Source organism: Ornithorhynchus anatinus, chromosome 9 (assembly GCF_004115215.2).
Source record: "Ornithorhynchus anatinus isolate Pmale09 chromosome 9, mOrnAna1.pri.v4, whole genome shotgun sequence".
NCBI classification, from domain to species: domain Eukaryota; kingdom Metazoa; phylum Chordata; class Mammalia; order Monotremata; family Ornithorhynchidae; genus Ornithorhynchus; species Ornithorhynchus anatinus.
In genome coordinates, this window is record NC_041736.1 from 40593310 (window position 1) to 40612085 (window position 18776).

At 59.5% G+C, this 18776-nt stretch overlaps 2 protein-coding genes across 7 annotated transcripts; one reads left to right on the forward strand and one right to left on the reverse strand.

Moving 5' to 3' along the window:
- Positions 1–988: 988 nt before the first annotated feature.
- CGREF1 (cell growth regulator with EF-hand domain 1) lies at positions 989–3391 on the forward strand. The gene is made up of 5 exons (XM_029071625.2): positions 989–1077; positions 2068–2133; positions 2230–2300; positions 2410–2537; positions 2777–3391. The coding sequence occupies exons 1-5, from the start codon at positions 995–997 to the stop codon at positions 3188–3190; spliced, it is 762 nt and encodes a 253-aa protein (XP_028927458.1). The 5' UTR covers positions 989–994; the 3' UTR covers positions 3191–3391.
- A 1278-nt stretch (positions 3392–4669) lies between these two features.
- KHK (ketohexokinase) lies at positions 4670–17084 on the reverse strand. Of its 6 annotated transcripts, none has more exons than XM_029072449.2 (10): positions 16956–17084; positions 15269–15442; positions 14044–14160; positions 11251–11343; positions 10965–11099; positions 8303–8375; positions 7251–7397; positions 5947–6035; positions 5569–5726; positions 4670–4948 (listed from the first exon to the last, which is right to left on the reverse strand). In XM_029072449.2, exons 2-10 carry the CDS (start codon positions 15358–15360, stop codon positions 4863–4865), a joined length of 990 nt encoding a protein of 329 aa, XP_028928282.1. In that variant the 5' UTR covers positions 15361–15442; positions 16956–17084; the 3' UTR covers positions 4670–4862. The 6 variants fall into 6 exon arrangements, with proteins under 6 accessions (XP_028928282.1, XP_028928279.1, XP_028928283.1 ...); XM_029072446.2 differs by having other exon boundaries at positions 11251–11385; XM_029072450.2 differs by lacking the exon at positions 11251–11343.
- Between the last annotated feature and the right edge of the window lie 1692 nt (positions 17085–18776).

Here is an 18776-nt window from a genome sequence, read left to right on the forward strand (position 1 = left end):
ATGCTTAATAAATTCACTTGATCGATCGAGCTGTATTCATGGCACTATAGGAGCCTCTCGGAGTTAAGGAATGAGAAGACGTGGCCCCTTCCCGCTGGGCATTGAGTTCTGGGGGGATGCTTGGATTGTAAATGCCCTTGAGGGCCAGAGATCTTGTTTAATTCTCACCCCTGAAGCCTTTCCCTGCACTTAGCACGGTGCTTTGCACGCAGTGAACTCTTAATAAATATTATTACCACTGAAACGGTCCCCGTTGGGCACCGAGTCGGGGCTCGATCAATTCCGTCGGCCAGTTGGCCCAAGGGTGAGCCGAACAGGCAAACGTACAGAATGTTGTACTAACAAACAAAAGAACAAGCAGTTTACGAGTACTGTACTCAAATAGCAACACGTTCTCCTAAACGCAGGCCCTGCTAATGCATTTTGTGCCGTGGTAGGCTGTGGGTAAAGGGCTTAGCGAGGAAAAGCTTCCGGGAGAAGGTGAGGGCTAAGCTGAGCCTTGAAAATTGGAAAATGTCAACCTCGATCTCTGTGTGTTTCATCGATGTTGTTGCCCTTCCTGGCCCATTTTGCTCTCTTTCTGGGCGTGTCTCAGTCTATTCCCGTCTCTCCAGTTACTGGATAAGTAGGAAACCACATTCTAGCTTCTTGCCTGCTTATAAAGATCTTTTAATAGCTGAGGTACGTTTCTGTCCATTTTGTGTCTTATTATCTCTGACTCTCTCAAATGGCCTCGACTCTTCCCGCCACGTTTTACGTGAATCACTCTCTTTCCGCTCTTTTGTCTTAAGCTTTTTCTGTCCTGTCTTTCCGTTATCCTCGCTTTGGTCCCTGTGATGGAGGGGCAGTGAATTGCTGGGGGATGGAAGTGGGGGGGGGGGAGGGAAGAGCTTGAGGGGCAGGGTGAGCTTGGCATCTGGGGGAGAAGGTGTGTTAGAAAGGGGGAGCCCCTCCTGCCCACAAACCGACAGGCCTGGTTTCAGTCGCAGGGAAGATGCTCCGGTTGGCGTGGCCACCTCTGCTGTTGCTGCTGTTTCCATCGCCGGGGCAGACGGCACCCAAAGACGGAGGCTTGAGGTACAGGGGTGCGGCGCTGCTGGAGAGTGGGGGGGGGGGAAGCAAAAGGTGGGATGGGGGGAGGAGGACTGAAAGCGGGTGGGAATGTGAGGAGGAGGAAGAAGGAAGATGGGAAGGGGATGCAGCTCTGCCAATAAAAAGTGTCTCAACAATTCATTCAAACGCGGTGAAGACTATCTGGCGGTTTTCCTGGTCCTGCTTTCTCTGCGGTGTTTGGGCTGTATATAATAATAATTGCGGTATTGGTTAAATGCTTACTATGTGCCGGGCCCTTTGCTAAGCGCTGAGGTAGACGAGCCCGTTGTTGGGAGGGACTGACTCTATTTGTTGCCAAATTGTACTTTCCAAGCGCTTAGTACAGTGGTCTGCACACAGTAAGCGCTCAATAAATACAATTGAATGAATGGATAGAAGGTAATTGAGTTGGATGCAGTCCCTGTCCCACATAGGGCTCACAGTCTAATCCCCATTTTTACACGAGGTAATCGAGGCACACAGAAGTTGTGACTTGCCCAAGTTCACAAGCAGGCGAGTGGCAGAGCTGGGATTAGAACCCAGGTTCTTCCGACTCCCCGGCCCGTGCTCTATCCACTAAGCCACACTGCTGTATGGGTGTAGAGGGGGAAAGGATTTACTTCGAGAGGGGCAGAGGTCCTGCCTTCAGTGGGGTCCCCGGCACTGGGGAGAGGCTGATGGGGGCAGAAGATGCTGCCAATAAATCCAGATACCCCCCAAATGGCTCTAACTCAGGGCTCTCGGTTATTTTTGAATTGGGGTTGGGGCAGCCAGAGGGATCGGTCAGATGGCTGGGGACAGCGCGGCCCCTCTGCTCCTCCAATTCCTGGGCCACCAGGCCATCCTGGGGAGGGCTGATGGGCACCAGGCCACCTCCCCCCACACTTCAGGCCATCCACTCGCTGTCCTCCTCCACTCCTTTGGGAGGCAAAGACAGAGGGCACCTCCTGACTCGCTGCCCCTTGGCTCCTCTAGGCCGGATGCTGCAGAATGGGCCAAACCCCTGCCCGATCCCTTCCAGCCGGGACAGGAGCAGCTGCGGTGAGAGAACTGGGGGACCGAGGCCCGGGGAAGGGGCGGTGGAGGAATGGGGGACAGAGATCTGGGCCGGGGGCTGAGATTCCGCTGTCTGGCTAGGCCGCTGCAGACATACCTCAAGGGCCTGGAACAGGCAGCCGGAGACCCGGAGCACATGGGCCGGGAACAGGGTGAGGAGCGGGGCCGAGGCGGCGGGAGAGTCGGGGTGCCCGGGGTGGGCAGAGAAGAGCGGCTCCCCCTCCCCGTGCCCCCTCTTTGACCCCGCTCTCCTCCCCCAAGTGCTCTTATACCTCCTGGCGCTGCATGACTATGACCAGAGCGGACGGTTGGATGGGCTGGAGCTGCTGGATCTGCTGGGGGCGGTCCTGGCCCCGGGGGAAGGTGCCCTGCCCCCTTCCACCCCCCAGGTATGTACTCAGAGGGAGAAGGGAAGCCAGGATGGCACAGACCCCCTATGACAACTACTTCTGATCCCCAAGGCCCGGGGCAGGTGGGCAAGGACAAGGTGTCTGATGGCCACAACAGGTCCATGGACAAGCGGGGATGAGGGGAGGGGGTTTTTTTCTCTTTGAGAGGAGGTGGGGAGGGGGTAGGATGGTGGGTCGGGGGGCACTGGGAAGTGAGTGACCCGACTGGCATCCTGCAGGTGATCGAGCTGGTCGACACGGTGCTGGCGACGCGGGACTCAGACGGAGATGGGCTGCTGACGCCTGTGGAGTTACTGGCCCTCCCAGGGGACACGTCAGAAGACCAAGAGAACCGAGACTCGCTGGCTCCGGCGCTCCCGAGCTCCGAGCAGGTTGGCAAGGAGGTGCCGGAGCCCGCAGATCCGTTGGAACAAGGAACGGGAGAGACTGGAGAGCTGGGGGAAGCCGTAAGGGCCGGCAGAGAGGCTTTGGAGCTTGCAGGGGAGGCCGAGCAACTGGGAGAGGCCACGGGAGGTAGAGGGGAGGATGAGGGACTCGGGGAAGGGGCTTCAGAGCAGGGGAAGCTCCAGGGGGAATTTGAAGGAGATGTGCTGGAGGAGGTTCACAGCATCCACCTGGAGAATGAGATGTGAGCTCAGGCCGCCTGGGGAACAGAGGACAGTTCTCAGGGTTGAGGGGCTGCCGGCAGCTCCGGGTGCGGCCCCGGGGTCCACCTGTCCTCCCTGCTCCCGGGCCCAACAGAGCCTCCGCTCTCCCTGCGTCCCGAGGGAAGAGAGGCCCCGAGTGACAGGGGCCGGGGCTCAGCGCAGCCAATAAAGAACTCCATCCCCTTCCGCCGCCTGTGGTTCCACTGGGGTCCCGGAGACGGAGGGACGACGGAAGGTGAGGAGGCAGAAACGCTGGCCCACCGGAGGTGGGACGCGGTCAACTGCCCATTGGCCACGCTGCGACTCCGGTCTGTTCCCATCCAGCATCCGGGGGTTTGAGCTCGGACTGCGGCTCCGAGTTCCTTTCTCCTCAACCCCCGGCAGGTGGGAGAGGAGGCCACCTGAACTGGGCCAGGCATCTCCCTGAATGACTGGCTTGGTTCAGATGATTCTTCAGTGGGTTCAGGGTGACTCAGAGGTTCCGGGATGGAGTCGGGCTCCTCTCACACCCCCAGGCGAGCTCGGAAGTGACCGGGTCTCCCTGAGGGACTTCGGGACTAGGGCAGCTCGGAGCAGCTGCTGATGGGAACGCACCCTCCCCCAGCTCGGACTGGGACCCGGAACCTGTAGCCAGAGCCAGACTGGCCTCGGGCATTTAGGGAACGGGTCGGTCGCCGACTTACTACTACTTGAGGCAGACCGGCAGAGTCCCCCCGCCGCCGAAATGGCCGAAGGGAAGGTGGGGCGATCGGGCAAGCCGCAATCGTTCCAAGCATGGCAAGCGGTGTGAAACTTGCCCCGTTCTGGAGGGAGCAGATAAGGGGCTCCACTCCCTGAGGGTGGGGTACACCCAGCATCCCAAAGCAAAAATAACCACTGTCCCTAACCCCCTCCCGGCCCAACTGTCATTCATTCCAGGAAGGAAGCCCAGTCCCAGCTTTGCCTCTATTCGCCCCGGCCCCTGGGCTGTGGGATGGACCCTCAGAGTTGGGATAACTGGGAGGGGCTTCTTTCCCCATCCGACCAGAGCTGGGGCAGCAGGGGGCAGCACGGCTCTTGCCTAGCAGAGTGGACGGTCCTGGAGCCAGAATGCCCCTCCTCTCTCCCCCATCTCCGCTTCGGCTGCAGCTCCGGGACAACGGGATCCCGGGACCGGCACTCTTCAAAGCCATCCTGGGCGCGGGGGGGGTGGGGGGGTGGGGGTGGTCATCATTCCAGCAGATTATGCCGGTTGGGAAGGAACTGGGGGCGGGGGTCATTCCCCCCCCCCCACGCCCTCCTGGTCCTGACTCGCTCCCAAGGATGATGCCCCGCTGGACCTCGGGGGGGGGGTGGGGTGGGGTTCTTTCCTGGAGCGAAAGGATCGGAGCCTAGGCTTCCCTCCCCGGTGGGGTCTGTGGAGGTCCCTCCGGCCGGATCGGGGACAGGCCGCCTCCACGCATCCGACGACAGGATGGCCTTGGCTCCTCGGGGAAACGTCTATTTAATTTGGGGGGCTGGATAATGAAGACAGCTGGGGTCCGAGGGGTGGGAGCAAGGGAGCAGTAACCCCCAACTTCCCGGGAGTTGGGACCGTTGGCACGGCCGTGGCCGTCTCTCGGGCTCCTCGGGCTACCGTCCTGGCCGGACAGGTTGGGCCCGCAGCCACCGGGAGCCGTCACACGATGCCGTCGTAGCCGTGCAGCCCACACTTCTTGCCTGCCACTTGACAGCCGAAGACCAGGGCCTCCTGCACGCTTTTTCCTGGAGGGAAGGGCGTGAACCCCCATTGGCAGCGCGAAAGGCTAGGCGCCCACCCCTCCTACTCCCTGCAAGGCCGAGGCTGGCCCGATCCCTCCCCGGCTCCTTGGGATCAGACTGCCAGCCTGGAAGTGTGGTCGGAGGCAGCCGACCGGTCGTCCCAGGCTCCCGAGACCTGAGGAACCCGGGGTGACCAGCTGAAGATTTACGCCATTCTTTGTTGGGGGTCTGGTCTGTCTGATCCAGGTTCCCATAAAAGCCCCAAGCCCTTAGAGCCCCGAGACAAATCACCCAGGAAGGAAGAGGACAACTCTCTGCCCAGGGTGTCCAGGACAGTGCTTGGCGCATAGTAAGCGCTTAACAAATACCATGATTATTATTATTAAAAGGGCGGCCCAGGACCGGTTCAGAACACCAGAGGCCACAGCCGACGAGAGTTTTTGGGGACCAGACGGCAGCAAAGCTCAGACCAGCTTATTATCCCTTTGCCCGTTCTCACGTTCCAAAGGTGACCCCAGGACAGGAGGGCAAACCGGCCCATCCGTTCACCCTCCGCCGAGACCCCAAGCTCCCCTGCTCCGCGTTCCCAGACCTCGCCCCTCAGTCCCCAGGGTGGTTCTCACCTTGACAGAGGCTGAAGATGAACGAAGCGTTGAAGGTGTCCCCAGCTCCCAGCGTGTCCACCACCCGAGGAGGGGGGAAGGCGTCTGAGTGCAGGAGCTGCCCGTCGGGCCCCAGCGCATCCGCTCCCTGCTCCGCCCACGCGCACACAAGCACGGCCCTGCGGGACACTTCCCTCAGCCCCGGCCGGGCCCTACCCCACCGCCCCTCCCCTCCGCTACCAAGCTGGCCACCGGGCCCAGGGCAGGGCCGGGCCGGGGCACCGCCCCGGGACCAGGCCCCCAATCCGCAGGGCTACGCTACTTCTGGATTATTCCCCGGGACGAGACGAGGGGGATTCTCAACCCGCTCCCCACCCCTCAGCTTTTGCCCCAGCTCACCCCTTCCTCACACGGCCGTAAAGCCCCTCGAGGGTCTCAGCCGCCGACCGGAAACCCATGTGCTTGGCTACATCCTTGCTGACGAACACCTGCGGGGAGACGGCTCTAATGAAGGGAAGTTTCCCCGCTGCCCCTGCTCTGCATCTGCTGCACTGCCCGAGCATTTAACCAATAATCTATCCATGGTGTCTACTGAACGCTCACCGTGTGCGGAGCACTCTCCTAAGCACTTGGAAGAGTAAAATTCAATCGAGTTGACAGATGCATTCCCTGTCCACAACTAACTTAAAGTCTAGAGGACTCTACTGCAGTTATTACTTACTCTATCACAAACGCCACATTTATTATTACCACCAGTGCTCTCAATCCCGCCCAAATACATCTCGTGCTCCTTCAGGGTAAAGATTCCATCGGTAATAATCACGGCATATATTAAGTGTTTACTATACACTGAGCGCCGAGGGCCATACGGTGTAATCAGATCAGACACAGTGCCTATCCCACATGCGGCTTCCAGCTGGAAAGAGATTAGATATTTTCAATCCCCCTTTACAGAAGAGAAATGGAGACGTTAAGGAACCTGCCCAAGACCACTCAGCAGGCAATTGGCAGAGCCCGGCCCCGGATCGTGGGTCTCCTGACTCCCGGTCCAATATTCTTTCCACTGGGCCACACTGCCACTGGGCTGACCGGTCAGGCAGATGGCTGGGAACAAGCGACACGGGCAGTTCCTGGAGCCAAGTTCCTAAGCCCCCGCTAGGCCTCAGTTGCCAGGCCTGGCCCCTAGCAGGTCATTCTGCTTCTTTCATTCTACAGACAGGTACTTCCTGGGAGACCTGGCAGACCTGAGCACCCAGGCTCTGCAGATTTCCATCACCCTCGCTCTGGGCCAACCCAGCTCCTTCCAAGCTGCGATGAGCAGGGTGCTGGAGGTGACCAGAGCTGGCAGGCCCGGGTTTGAGGGGAGTCGGGCCCCAACCTGGCTATGGCAAGGGTTATTTGCTGCCGACTCTTGAGGCACTTATTAATAGCAGTAATGACGGTATTTGTTAAGCGCTTACTACGTGCCAAGCACCTTTCTAAGCACTGGGGTAGATACAAGGTTATCAGGTTGCCCCACGTGGGGCTCACAGTCCTAATCCCCATTTTACAGATGAGGTAGCTGAGGCACAGAGAAGTTAAGTGGCTCGCCCAAAGTCACATGGCTGACAAGTGGAGGTTTGAATTAGAATTAGAAGCCCCAACCTCCGACTCCCAAGCCCGTACTCTTTCCGCTAAGCGACGCTGCTCCTCACACATCTTACCACATCTCCACATCCAAACAGCTGAAAGAGCTCCTCCCGGGGCTTCTCCACCTCCACGGACGTCCGGATCTGCAGCTCGGGGGGACGGGCCTTGTTATACTGATCCACCCGCTGCAGCATCTTCACCTGCTCCGCCGCGTTCCGGCCCTGCAGCGCCCGGGGAGGCAGCGGGGTCAGTGCCCAGTTCCCGGGGCAGACACACAGCCCCCAGGGGGAGATACACGACTCTCAGGGGAGAGACACAATCCCCAGGGGAGATACACAACCCCCAGGGGAGATACAGTCCCCAGAGGAGATACTCAACCCCTAGGCGAGATAAACAACCACCTGGGATGACACACAGGCCCCCTTTCGACACACAGCTCTCTAGGGAGGCTGGGTCGGGGAGGAAGGTCCCCCGTCCTGGCCTCTCCAACTTCAGCTGGACTTGTAGCCGGGCCCCAAGCCAAGCCCTCGGAGGCACCAGCCCCCGCCCACTGCGAACGAGGGAGAATGAAGACACGGAGCAAGGGAACCCAGCGGCCGAACACTAACAGAGGGGCCCCGCGCAGGTGGTTTGACGGGGCCGGAGAGAGCTGGAGGGCAGGCTCAGGGCTCCCGGCACGGGGCCACGGTCACCGAGGGCAAGGGCAGCCCCGGCCTCCCTGCTGAGAGCTCTCTCGGCATCTCTTCAGCTCAACGGTACCCGACCTCCCTCTGGCCGCCTAAGGGACCCGAGTGGCTGAGCACCGAGCTTCCTCCCCCTCGAGGACGTGGTCGGGCTCCAAGAAGAACGCGGGTACTTTCTTCGGTTTCCCTGGCACCGGCCCCACCCGGGGCCACCGTGAGTCCAGCCAAACCCCAGAGCTTCATAAGCACAAGGCCGGAGTCTGCGGTTGGTCTCCGCCCCCCCCCGGCTTCAACAACGTGGCCGTGGCCGGGAGCTGCGGGGGCCTGGCTTGGGGAGGCCTCGGTGACCACGGGCTGAGATTCCACCCCTCGGCTCGGGAGTCAGGGGCCTGGCCTCGGCGAAAGCATCGGCGCGAGCTGCTGAGGATGGCGGGAGGACTTGCCTCGATATGGATCCACTTGTACCGAGACAGGTCGACCTTCTCAAAGTCTCGGGCTGTCACGTCAGGCAGGTTCCTGGGTCACGGAGGAGAGCACAGGAGATCAGGCGGGGTGGGCCCAGGCACCGTCAGCCTTCTGCCCCGGCCCACCTGCAGCACGGCAACGGTCTTTAACCGGGAGGCATCCGTACATCTGCCCCGAGCGATAGGGCGTGGGGGTTGGAAGGGAAGACAGGTAATCCCAGTTAGGATCCCACCTAGCATTGGTAACTCAGAGCAGAGCACCCTAATCCACCCGGAGATTACCAGGCCCCACTCCGGGTTTGGCACGGAACCAGAATCTGCCCTAGGGGGAGGGGTACAACAATTTGACTAGCGATTTGACTAGCTTACAGTACTCTAAGACAGGCCCTCTTCGGACAAGTCACAACTTCTCCGGGCCTCAGTCACCTCATCCGTAAAACGGGGATTAGAACCGTGAGCCCCGCGTGGGACAACCTGATCACCTTGTATCCACCCCAGTTCTTAGAACAGTGCTTGGCACACTGTAAGCTCTTAACGAATACCATCATCATCATCCTTATTATTGAATCCAAAGGAAAATGGCCCAGGGAGACTACACCTGCCTCTCGAGGACCACGGAGGCCACTTAGTCCATCATGTAACGCTGCACACCTGGTCCCCCGAGCAGCCTGGGAGCGGTTGGCTCCCTTTCGCATCTGGCCACCGCACCCCGGAATTTCCAGCCTCACTTCGTTGGTACGTGTGCCCTCCCGGAGCTCCCCTCAGCAGCCTCATTTCACAGTAGCCTACTGTGTGCAGAGCACTGGACTAAGCGCTTGGGAGAGTATTTCAGAATTACTAGACAGGATCCCCGCCCCCGAGGTTCTGACAGTCTCGTGGAGCACGGAGGCACTAAAATAAATTATAGCCAGGGCTCACGTATTGCTGGAGGGAGTGGAAGGTGGGTATTAAGTTTGCAGAGATTACTGAGAAGGGCTAATGAATGCTTATGACTCTCCCTCAGGGGACAAACTCTGTCTGGAGGAAGGGAGTGTCAGGATAGAGTCTGGCCCCTCATTCATTAAGAGCTCTTCCCAGGAGGCCTGGGCTCTATTCCCAGCTCCCCGGGGCGACACCCCGGGCGGCAAGTCATCACTTCTCTGGGCCTCAGTTTCCATGTCCGTAAAATGCATATAAGACGGACTGTGAGCCCCAGGTGGCACTGGGAATGGATCCGATCTCAGAGCCTTGTATCCACCCTACCACATAACTCAGAGTAAGAGCTTAATAAATGTGGTGATTATTATTAGGGAGGAGCGATCTTTCAACCCTAAGCCCACGCCTGGCCCTGGGGAGTCTGGGATTGGCCCTGGTCATGAGGTGGGGAGAGATTAACCGTCTAGAGATGATAGGGCGAAGGCAGGATTCTCCGGGTCTGAGCTCTGGCCCGTAGGTTCCACGTTCCTTGGGAGCGTGGGGAAAAATGGGGGTGAGAACTTTCAGAATCGGGGCTCGGGAGGGTCCGAGAGCTTCGAAGAGTCAGTTTTAGGCCTCCTCACCCCTCCTCAGAAACTCTTAGCTCTTTTCAGACCTGTTTAGAGGCCTGACGGGAGACGGGGAGTCCAGCACAAGACGCTGATGGCGAAAATGGTGGTTCCCCAAAACAGCAAGAAGCCAGGGAGGGCTGGCACCAGAAACGTGTGGCTGGCACTGCTGCAGTCCTGCCCGGCAAGCAAGAGAAGCCAGAGTCCTGGAGGGGAAACCCCCGCTGGGAGCCCCAGCCGGACGACTCCAACTGCAGCACGAGGCCTCATGAGCGGCCAGCGAGGGAAATGAGAAGGACCCAGCGGTGAGGCAGAGGACGCTGGGAGGGCCGGCCGGAGGGGGAGAGCGGACCATCCCCACCTGCCAGCGCTCCATCCGCTCCTCCCCTTCTCGTGATCGATCCCCTGCCCTCTCCTAGAGATACTCGGGGCTGGTGATCCTGTATCCCCAGCTCCCTCTCTCTCCTTGCCCCAAGGAGGCGGGCGGCTCCTTCCCAGACCCTGTGGTCTCGTCCGCCCGATTCACTTCCCGGCATCTCCAGTTTCCCGCCAATCCCCTCTGCCAGCCGCCATGCCGCAGGTGGCCAGCCCGGGGCCCGGTCCGAAGGCAGGTACCTCCCCGCCCTCCGGGGGCCCCGACGCAGGGCCTAAAGGGCGGTCGGTCCTCCCGTCACCAAGGAGGACGGACCCCAGCCTCCGGCCATCACCCCACCATCCCACCAGCCGACCCCACGCCGGATTGCTCGCATCCCCATCTCAGGCTGCTGATTGGTCGATTAAGGAGGAATCGATCGGTCGGAGCAGAAGCGTCATCGACTTGCCCGCTCAGCGGGATGCCCCGCTAAGCCAAATCACTGTCCGAGCCACGCGTTCCCCCGGCCCCCGGCCCGCTCCTCCGTGTGATTGGAGATCATTCAGAATCACTGACCGCCTCGGTGAAAGGGACAATTTCCAGAGCCAAGGAAGAGGGGCTTGAGGTGCGAACGGCCCGGACGGAGACCCGGTGGCCCAGAAGAACCTGGGTCCGCCGCCTCCGCCCGGGAGTCCGGGGGACGCGGTGGGATAATTGGTGGGGAGAGGGAGCCGACCGGCCGGTCGCGGGCGGGGCCGGGCCTTACGTGTCGTAGAGCACAATGGTGCGGGAGCCATTGGAGCCGCTGATCACGCAGCAGGAGCAAGGCGTGTCTCCGCCGCTCTGCCACGCCACCTGCGTCACATCCACTCCCCGCCGCCCAAAGTCAGCCACGAGGAAGCTTCGAGTGCAACGGTGGGGGCCGGGGGGGGGGAGACACGGGTTAGACCTCGGGGGGCAGGGGCGGGAGCAGCGACGGGAACGGGCGGGGAGCTCGGACCCTACCTAGCCTAGCCGGGGTGGGGCGGAGGGACCGGGGAAGACGTACGCACCCGTTGGCGTGCAGGATGGTCCGGCTGCCGTTGGCCACGTTGCCGATGACGACGGAGACGGGGACGGAGCTCTCGGCCCGAAGGACGGCCTGGCTGAGGTCCACGGAGTAACGCTGCAGGTCTTTCACGACAAAGCTGCCGGGGGGCGGCGGGGGCGGGGAGCAGAGGCGGAAGAGGGGGAGAGGGAGGCGGGGGCGGGCCGCGGGAGGGGACGGTGGATTTCATCAAGAGGCTTAACGGGCCCCTCGGGCCCCGGGAAGCAGGACCAGTAAAGACCAGGATCCAGGAAACCGGTCCTCCCTGCCTGGAAGGGCACACGGCACACCGGGAGTGAGGGGCGAGTGAAACGACCGGGGTGAAGGGGGCAGCGGGAGGAAGGGGCCGGAGCTGGGACGGGGGATAATTGCCTCTGGGGACCTCGCCTGGCAAACCAGAACCTCAGGTCCCAGTGTCCTGAAGACAATTGTCCCTTAGGCCCCGGGAACTCCCGGGTCACCTTGTCCCTGCCCCGTGCCCAGGCCCGGGCAACGTTAATCATTTACGATCGGGGGGAGATACTCTGCCCTCGGCGCAAATTCTCCTGCTCAGCCGCAAACCGTTTCTCCACACCCTGCGCTGGGTGCCCAGCTTTTGGGTTGCTCCGCCGGGAGGAGGATGGGAGCTGAGCTCCAGGGGAGCCTGTCCAATGGGCCCCGCTCAAAGATGCTCCAGTAATACTAATAATTACGAGCAAATTATTAGAGAAGCGGCTTGGCTTAGCGGAGAGGCACGGGCCTGGGAGTCGGAAGGACCCGGACTCTAACCCTGGCCCCGCCACTTGTCTACTGTGTGACCTTGGGCAAATCACTTCACTTCTCTGGACCTCAGTTACCCCATCTGTAAAACGGGGATTAAGACCGTGAGCCCCACATGGGACAAGGACTGTGTCCAACCTGATTGGCTTGTAACTTCCTCGTTGCGGAGAGCAGTGCTTGACAGATATCCTCCTCCTCCTCATTATTATCACGACTCCCCCAGGAGAGTGGGGCCCGCAGCCCCCAGCCCCACCCACCCCGCAGCAGGAGGCAGGGCCCGGTCTCTACTGTATTTCTCCTAAAATCAAGTTCAGACCCTTGTCTTGCCTCCCAGTTCGGTCCTCGCCCCCAGCGGAGAGAGGGCCACGTTCCCGACTCAGAACGGGGAAGGAGGGTGGACGACTGTCCCCATCGGGCTCCTAGGATCGATTCCTGGCTCCGCTCTGGTCTCAAAGCCCTCGACTGGGTTTCCTCGCCCTGTCCCTACTCCAGGCCCCCGTCATCTACACCGTGGGCAGAGAATGTGTCCCTTATAGTGCCACACTGTACTCTTCCAAGCCTTTAGTACAGTGCTCTACACACAAGAAGCGCCCTATAAATACGACTAACCGACCGTCTGAGGATCTACAAGGTGCTGAGGCTGCCCAAGCAAGCCGAGCTCCCAGCAGGCCTTTGCGTCTCCCTGGCCACAGGGGAGGTTCAAAGTCCTGGCCCGTGGCAGCCTTCTGACAAACCGTTTACTGAGTTGGCAGAAGTTGGGATCAAAGGGCCGCTCGGTCCCTGACAGATCCCACGGAGCGGGAGCGACGATCCTGGCTCGTGAAAGAATCCCGGGGTCTGGTCTCAGCTTGGTCGCAGGTTGGCCGGGTGACCTGGGCCGGGGTCCTGCCGTACTGCGATGAATAGGGGGGGATCGACCTCACCCCTCTACCCCAACACCCGCCCTGGCTCCGCCTTGCACCTCTATCCGAGGAACGGCTGCTACGGGGAAGCCGGAATCGTCACCCCTAAAACAACTATAACTGTGGCATTTGTTAAGCGCTGTGTGCCAAGCACCGTACTAGGCGCTGGGGTAGATACAAAGTAATCAGGTCAGACGCCGTCCTTCTCTCCCCAGGGGCTCAAAGTCTAAGGGTCGACGGGGGGAAGAACAGTAGGAAGGATAGTCGGTGCTCGATAGGTACCGTTGACCGATCGACCGAGCAGGTATTCGATCACCATTTTTAAAGACGAGGAAACCGGGGCACGGAGGAGTTAAGTGTCTCGCCCCGGGTCGCCAGCAGGCAGGCGCTGGAGCCGGGAATAGAACCCAAGTCCCCTGACACCCGGGCCCAGGCTCTTTCCACCGGGCCACGCTGTTTCTCCCCGAGACGCTGGCACCGATCCCGATCTCGGGGGTCGGAAGGGGACGGGGCGGGATAGGAGGCGGCGTTTCTCCGGATCCACCTTTCAGTCCCAGCCAGGAAGGAGCCCCACAGGTGTTCTGAGGTGGGCAGAGGGGTTGGCAGAGAGGGAAAGCCGGAGGGAAAGACAAAGCAGGCTCGAGGGATGGTCGGGGGACTAAGTCGGGAGAGAGGCCCAGGGTTCCCGCGACTCCTTCCCACACGATAAACCTTTAGCAACAGACTCTCTCCCCCCGAGACTATAAGCTCACCGTGGGCAGGTGAGGCGTCTGTTCTACTGTCCTCTCCCAAGCACTCAGTACGACGCTCTGCACACAGTAAACGCTCCTTAAATACGGTCGACTGGCCGACCGACCAACTGACCGACCGAAGGAGGGAAGCCCACCTCACCCCCTTCTAGCTCCCCGCCTCTCGGCACAACATTCCGATTCGGGAGACCGGAGCTCTGGGGTTTTCCCAGCCCACTCGTCCGCTCCCCGCCGGCTCGGCGGCCGCGTCGCGGAGTCGCCCCGTGGGCTCTCTCTTTCCTCATCCCGGAGCCTCGGTGCCTCCCTCCGCCCTCCGCCGGTTCCCCAGCCTCGGGTTCCGACACTCACTCGGCAATGTGGCCCGGGGCCAGAGAGCCCATGAAGGCACAGGGCGCTCCCAGCAGGGACAGGACGGTGCAGGAGTTGGAGGCGTTGCCGCCCCTCTGCCAGCGCTGGCTCAGGCACCTGCGGGGCAGAACGTACGCCGTCATCGTGCCCGGCCCCGCGGCCCCGCCGGCGTCCGACTCGATCTGCTCATATCCACCCCGGGGCTTAGCGCGGTGCCTGGCACACAGTAAGCGCTTAACAAACACCAACACGATTGTTATTAAAGGAGAGAGAGGGGTCGATACTAGCCGGGACAGGCGAGAGGTCCAGAAAGGTGAGGACGGAGAAGAGATTATGGGAAGACGCCTTTGGCCAAAGCCATTTCAGTAGACGGATGAAGTCGTGCATCTTTTTATTCCATTTTCCCGGGGTGCGATTTCTGTCGGTATAGTCCGTATTTTAAACGATTGGAACTCCCCCATTAAGTCAGGGACCCTCTCTTTTCTTCTCCTTCGAAGAACCCAAGGAAAATCTCTGTACGCGATAAATCCAGTCGAATGAATGAACCCCAGAAATCAGTCATCTTTCCCCTGTGATCTTGCAACCCAAGCCCCTGGGTGTTAAGAGAAGTCCCGAATAAATGTTCCACCGCAGAGAAGCACACAGTGGATGTCGCCGCTATTAGGGCGGGTGCAGAGGAGCAAGGACAGAGAGGTTTTTGAAAATGAGTATCCAAGACCAAGATCCAAGGTTCTTGAGGATTACAAACCTTTCCCTCTGGCATCGCACCTGTCTCGCCGCCAGCCCCTGGCTCACATCCTGCAATCTGACAGTGACTCTCCCCCCCTTCGGTAGGCCTCCTCCGAGAAGCCTTCCCAGACTAAGCCCCACTTTTCCTCATCTCCCACTCCCTTCTGCGTCGCCCTGACTTGCTCCCTTTGCTCTCCCCCTCCCCGCCCATCCCCAAGCCCCGCAGCAATTACGTATATATCTGTATTTTACTTATTTATACGGATGTCGTCTCCCCACCGCTAGACCGTGAGCTCACTGTGGGCAGGGAATGTCACCGTTTTATCGTTGCGCGGCACTCTCCCCCAGGACGGCGCTTAATAAATACGACTGAACGAATGAAGGAATCTCCTGGGAGCCGAAGGTAAGACTGTCGTCTCTAATTTGTTGGTCGTAGTTGGTACGATGGGTTTATTATAGGGGGAGGAGGCCACCCGGATCCATCACCTTCCCCTACCTGCTGTCGGAATCCTCTTCGGGATATTTTTCCACCACATTGATGACGTCCAGGACGGCGAGCCCCACGCACAAGATCTGCTTCTCTTCCATAGGGGCTGCTCCGGCTCCGTCACTTGTCTGCCGGGCGACCTCGGGCGGGTCGCTTCGCCTCTCTGTGCCTCAGTTACCTCATCTGTAAAATGGGGATGAAGACTGTGAGCCCCACGTGGGGCAGCACGATGATCTTCTCAGTACCCCCGATTACCTCTATCTACCCCGGCGCTTAGAACAGTGCTTGGCACGTAGTAAGCGCTTAATAAATACCAACTTTATTATTATTAACTCCCTCTGCTCTCCCCAGCACTTCATATTTAGAATTTTATTTATATTAACGATCTGTTGCCGAACTGGCCATTCCAAGCGCTTAGTCCAGGGCTCTGCACATAGTGAGCGCTCAATAAATACTACTGAATGAATGAATATGTATATAGCTATACAGAATCATAGCTATATAGAATTATTATTTCTTCTTATTATTGATGCTACTGATGCCCGTTTACTTGTTTTGATGCCTGTTTCCCCCGCTTCTAGACTGCGAGCCCGTTGTGGGCAGGGACTGTCTCTGTTGCTGAACTGTCCATTCCAGGCGCTTAGTCCAGTGCACTGCACATAGTAAGCGCTCAATGAATACTCCTGAATGAATGAATGATATGCATATAGCTATAATTCTATTTATTTACACTGATGCCTGTTTACTTGTTTTGATGCCTGTCTCCCCCCACTTCTAGACTATGAGCCCGTTGTGGGCAGGGACCGCCTCTGTTGCCGAACTGCCCATTCCAAGCGCTTAGTCCAGTGCTCTGCACAGAGGAAGCGCTCAATAAATACTATTGAATGAATGAATATGTCTATAGCTATAATTCTATTTATTCACATCGATGCTCCTGATGCCTGTTTACTTGTTTCGATGCCTATCTCTCCCCCCCCTTCTAGACTATGAGCCCGTTGTGGGCAGGGACTGTCTCTGTTGCCAAATTGTACTTTCCAAGCGCTTAGCACAGTGCTCTGCACATAATAATAATAATGGCTTATTGTTTATTGCTTATTGCAATAATTTGTTAAGCGCTTACTATGTGCAGAGCACTGTGCTAGGCGCTGATCAGGTGATCCCACGTGGGGCTCCCGGTCTTCAGCCCCGTTTTACAGATGGGGGTGACTGAGGCCCAGTGAAGCGACTGGCCCACCCGGCCGATAAGTGGCGGGGCCGGGATTAGAACCCATGACCTCTGACCGCCCCCCCCCAACCCGGGCTCTTTCATAATAATAATCATGTTGGTAGTTGTTAAGCGCTTAGTAGGTGCAGAGCACTGTGCTAAGCGCTGGGGGAGATCCAGGGTCATCAGGTGGGCCCACGGGAGGCTCCCAGTCTTCACCCCCATTTGACAGAGGAGGGAACTGAGGCCCAGAGCAGTGAAGTGACCGGCCCACGGTCACACAGCCGAGCCACGCTGCTTCACATAGTAGGCGCTCGATAAATACGACTGAATGAATACCCCAGCGCTCAGAACAGTGCTTGGCACCGAGTAAGCGCTTAATAAAGCTCATTATTATTATTATTATTATTATTATTAATTGGCTGTCCTCCCCAGCTCTGGGAGGAGGCCCAAGCCAGCCCTCAGGTGCGGCATCGCGCTCGATCATCCTACCTGCCCGCCGATGGAGGGGCGGAGTGTAAATAGCCGGGGTGGAGGCGCTCAGTACGGTCACCGAAGGACTGGCCCCAGGTGGCCCCCTGCTCCCGCGCGCTTTCCGCTTTAAGGCTCCGCTCCCGGGCCCCGCCCCCTCCCGAAGCCCCGCCCCCCGACGACGTCACGGGCCGACCAATAGGAAGAGAGGGCTCCGCCCCGAGCCGATAGGCCACGCCCCTCGGAGCCGCCGACCAATAGGAAGAGAGGGTTCGGCCCCCAAGCGTTAGGCCACGCCCCCTAGAGGACAGGCCCGCGAGAAGCCGACCAATAGGAGGAGAGGGATCCGCCCCCAATCTATAGGCCCCGCCCCCTCGCGCAGCCCCGCCCCGATCGACGTCATTGCCCCCAGGAAACCGACCAATAGGAGAGGGATCCGCCCCAAGTCGATAGGCCCCTCCCCCTCGCGAAGCCGCCGGCCAATAGGGAGATAGGCCACGCCCCTCCTTGAACCCTGGGGGGAAGGCCCCTGGGAAACCGACCAATAGGAAGAGAGGGTTCCGCCCCAAACCGATAGGCCCCGCCCCCTCTACGTCACGGCCCCAGGAAGCCGACCAGTAGGAAGAGAGGGATCCGCCCCCCAGCCGATAGGCCACGCCCCCTCGGAGCCGCCGACCAATAGGGAGATAGGCCACGCCCCTCCTTGAGCCCTCGGCGCGCGGACGCCCCTGGGAAACCGACCAATAGGAAGAGAGAGATCCGCCCCAAATCGATAGGCCACGCCCCCTTCCGAAGCCGCCCCCTCCCCCCCTCGGTGGAGCTCTCAGGTCCCCCGGGAAGCCCACCTATAAAGGGAAATATTATTATTAATTAACTATTAATAATAATAATTACGATATTTGTTAAGCGCTTACTATGTGCTAAGCAGTGTTCTAAGCGTTGGGGTAGATATTCATTCATTCATTCAATAGTATTTATTGAGCGCTTACTAGGTGCAGAGCACTGTACTAAGCGCTTGGGATGAACAAGTCGGCAACAGATAGAGACGGTCCCTGCCCTTTGACGGGCGCACAGTCTAATCGATACAGAGAAGCAGCGTGGCTCAGTGGAAAGACCCCGCGCTTGGGAGGCAGAGGTCATGGGTTCGAATCCTGAACTCTGCCACTTGTCTGCTGGGTGACTGTGGGCAAGTCACTTCACTTCTCTGGGCCTCAGTTCCCTCATCCGTAAAACGGGGATTAACTGTGAGCCTCCCGTGGGACCACCTGACGACCCTGTCTCTCCCCCCAGCGCTTAGAACGGTGCTCTGCACCTAGTAAGCGCTTAACAAATACCAACATCATTATTACGGAGTAATCAAGTCGTCCCACGTGGGGCTCGCACTTTTCAGCCCCACCGATGAGGTGTGACTTGCCCGAGGTCACACAGCAGGCAAGTGGCGGGGGCAGGATTCGAACCCACGGCCTCCGACTCCCAAGCCCGGGCTCTTTCCCCTGAGCCGGGGCTGCTTCTCTTCGAAGGTCCCGCCCACCCCCGACAGGCCCCGACAAGTCCCTCCCTTTTTTCCCACCCCGGGGCCTAAGTGAGCAAGGACCCCCGAGGGCTCGGCGCTTCGCCCCGCGTGTCGGCGCCAACGGGTCGGGGGTCGGGGGTCGGGCCCACCCAGACCTCTCGCGCATGATGGACGGAGCCCGGGAGCCGGAAGGTCACGGGTTCTAATCCCAACTCCGCCCCTCGTCCGCTGCGTGGCCCCGGGCGAGCGGCCCCATCTCTGCACACAGCGCTCAGTCGACGGGATTGAACGAACCAACGGACGAAGGACTTCTCCGGGCCTCAGTTCCC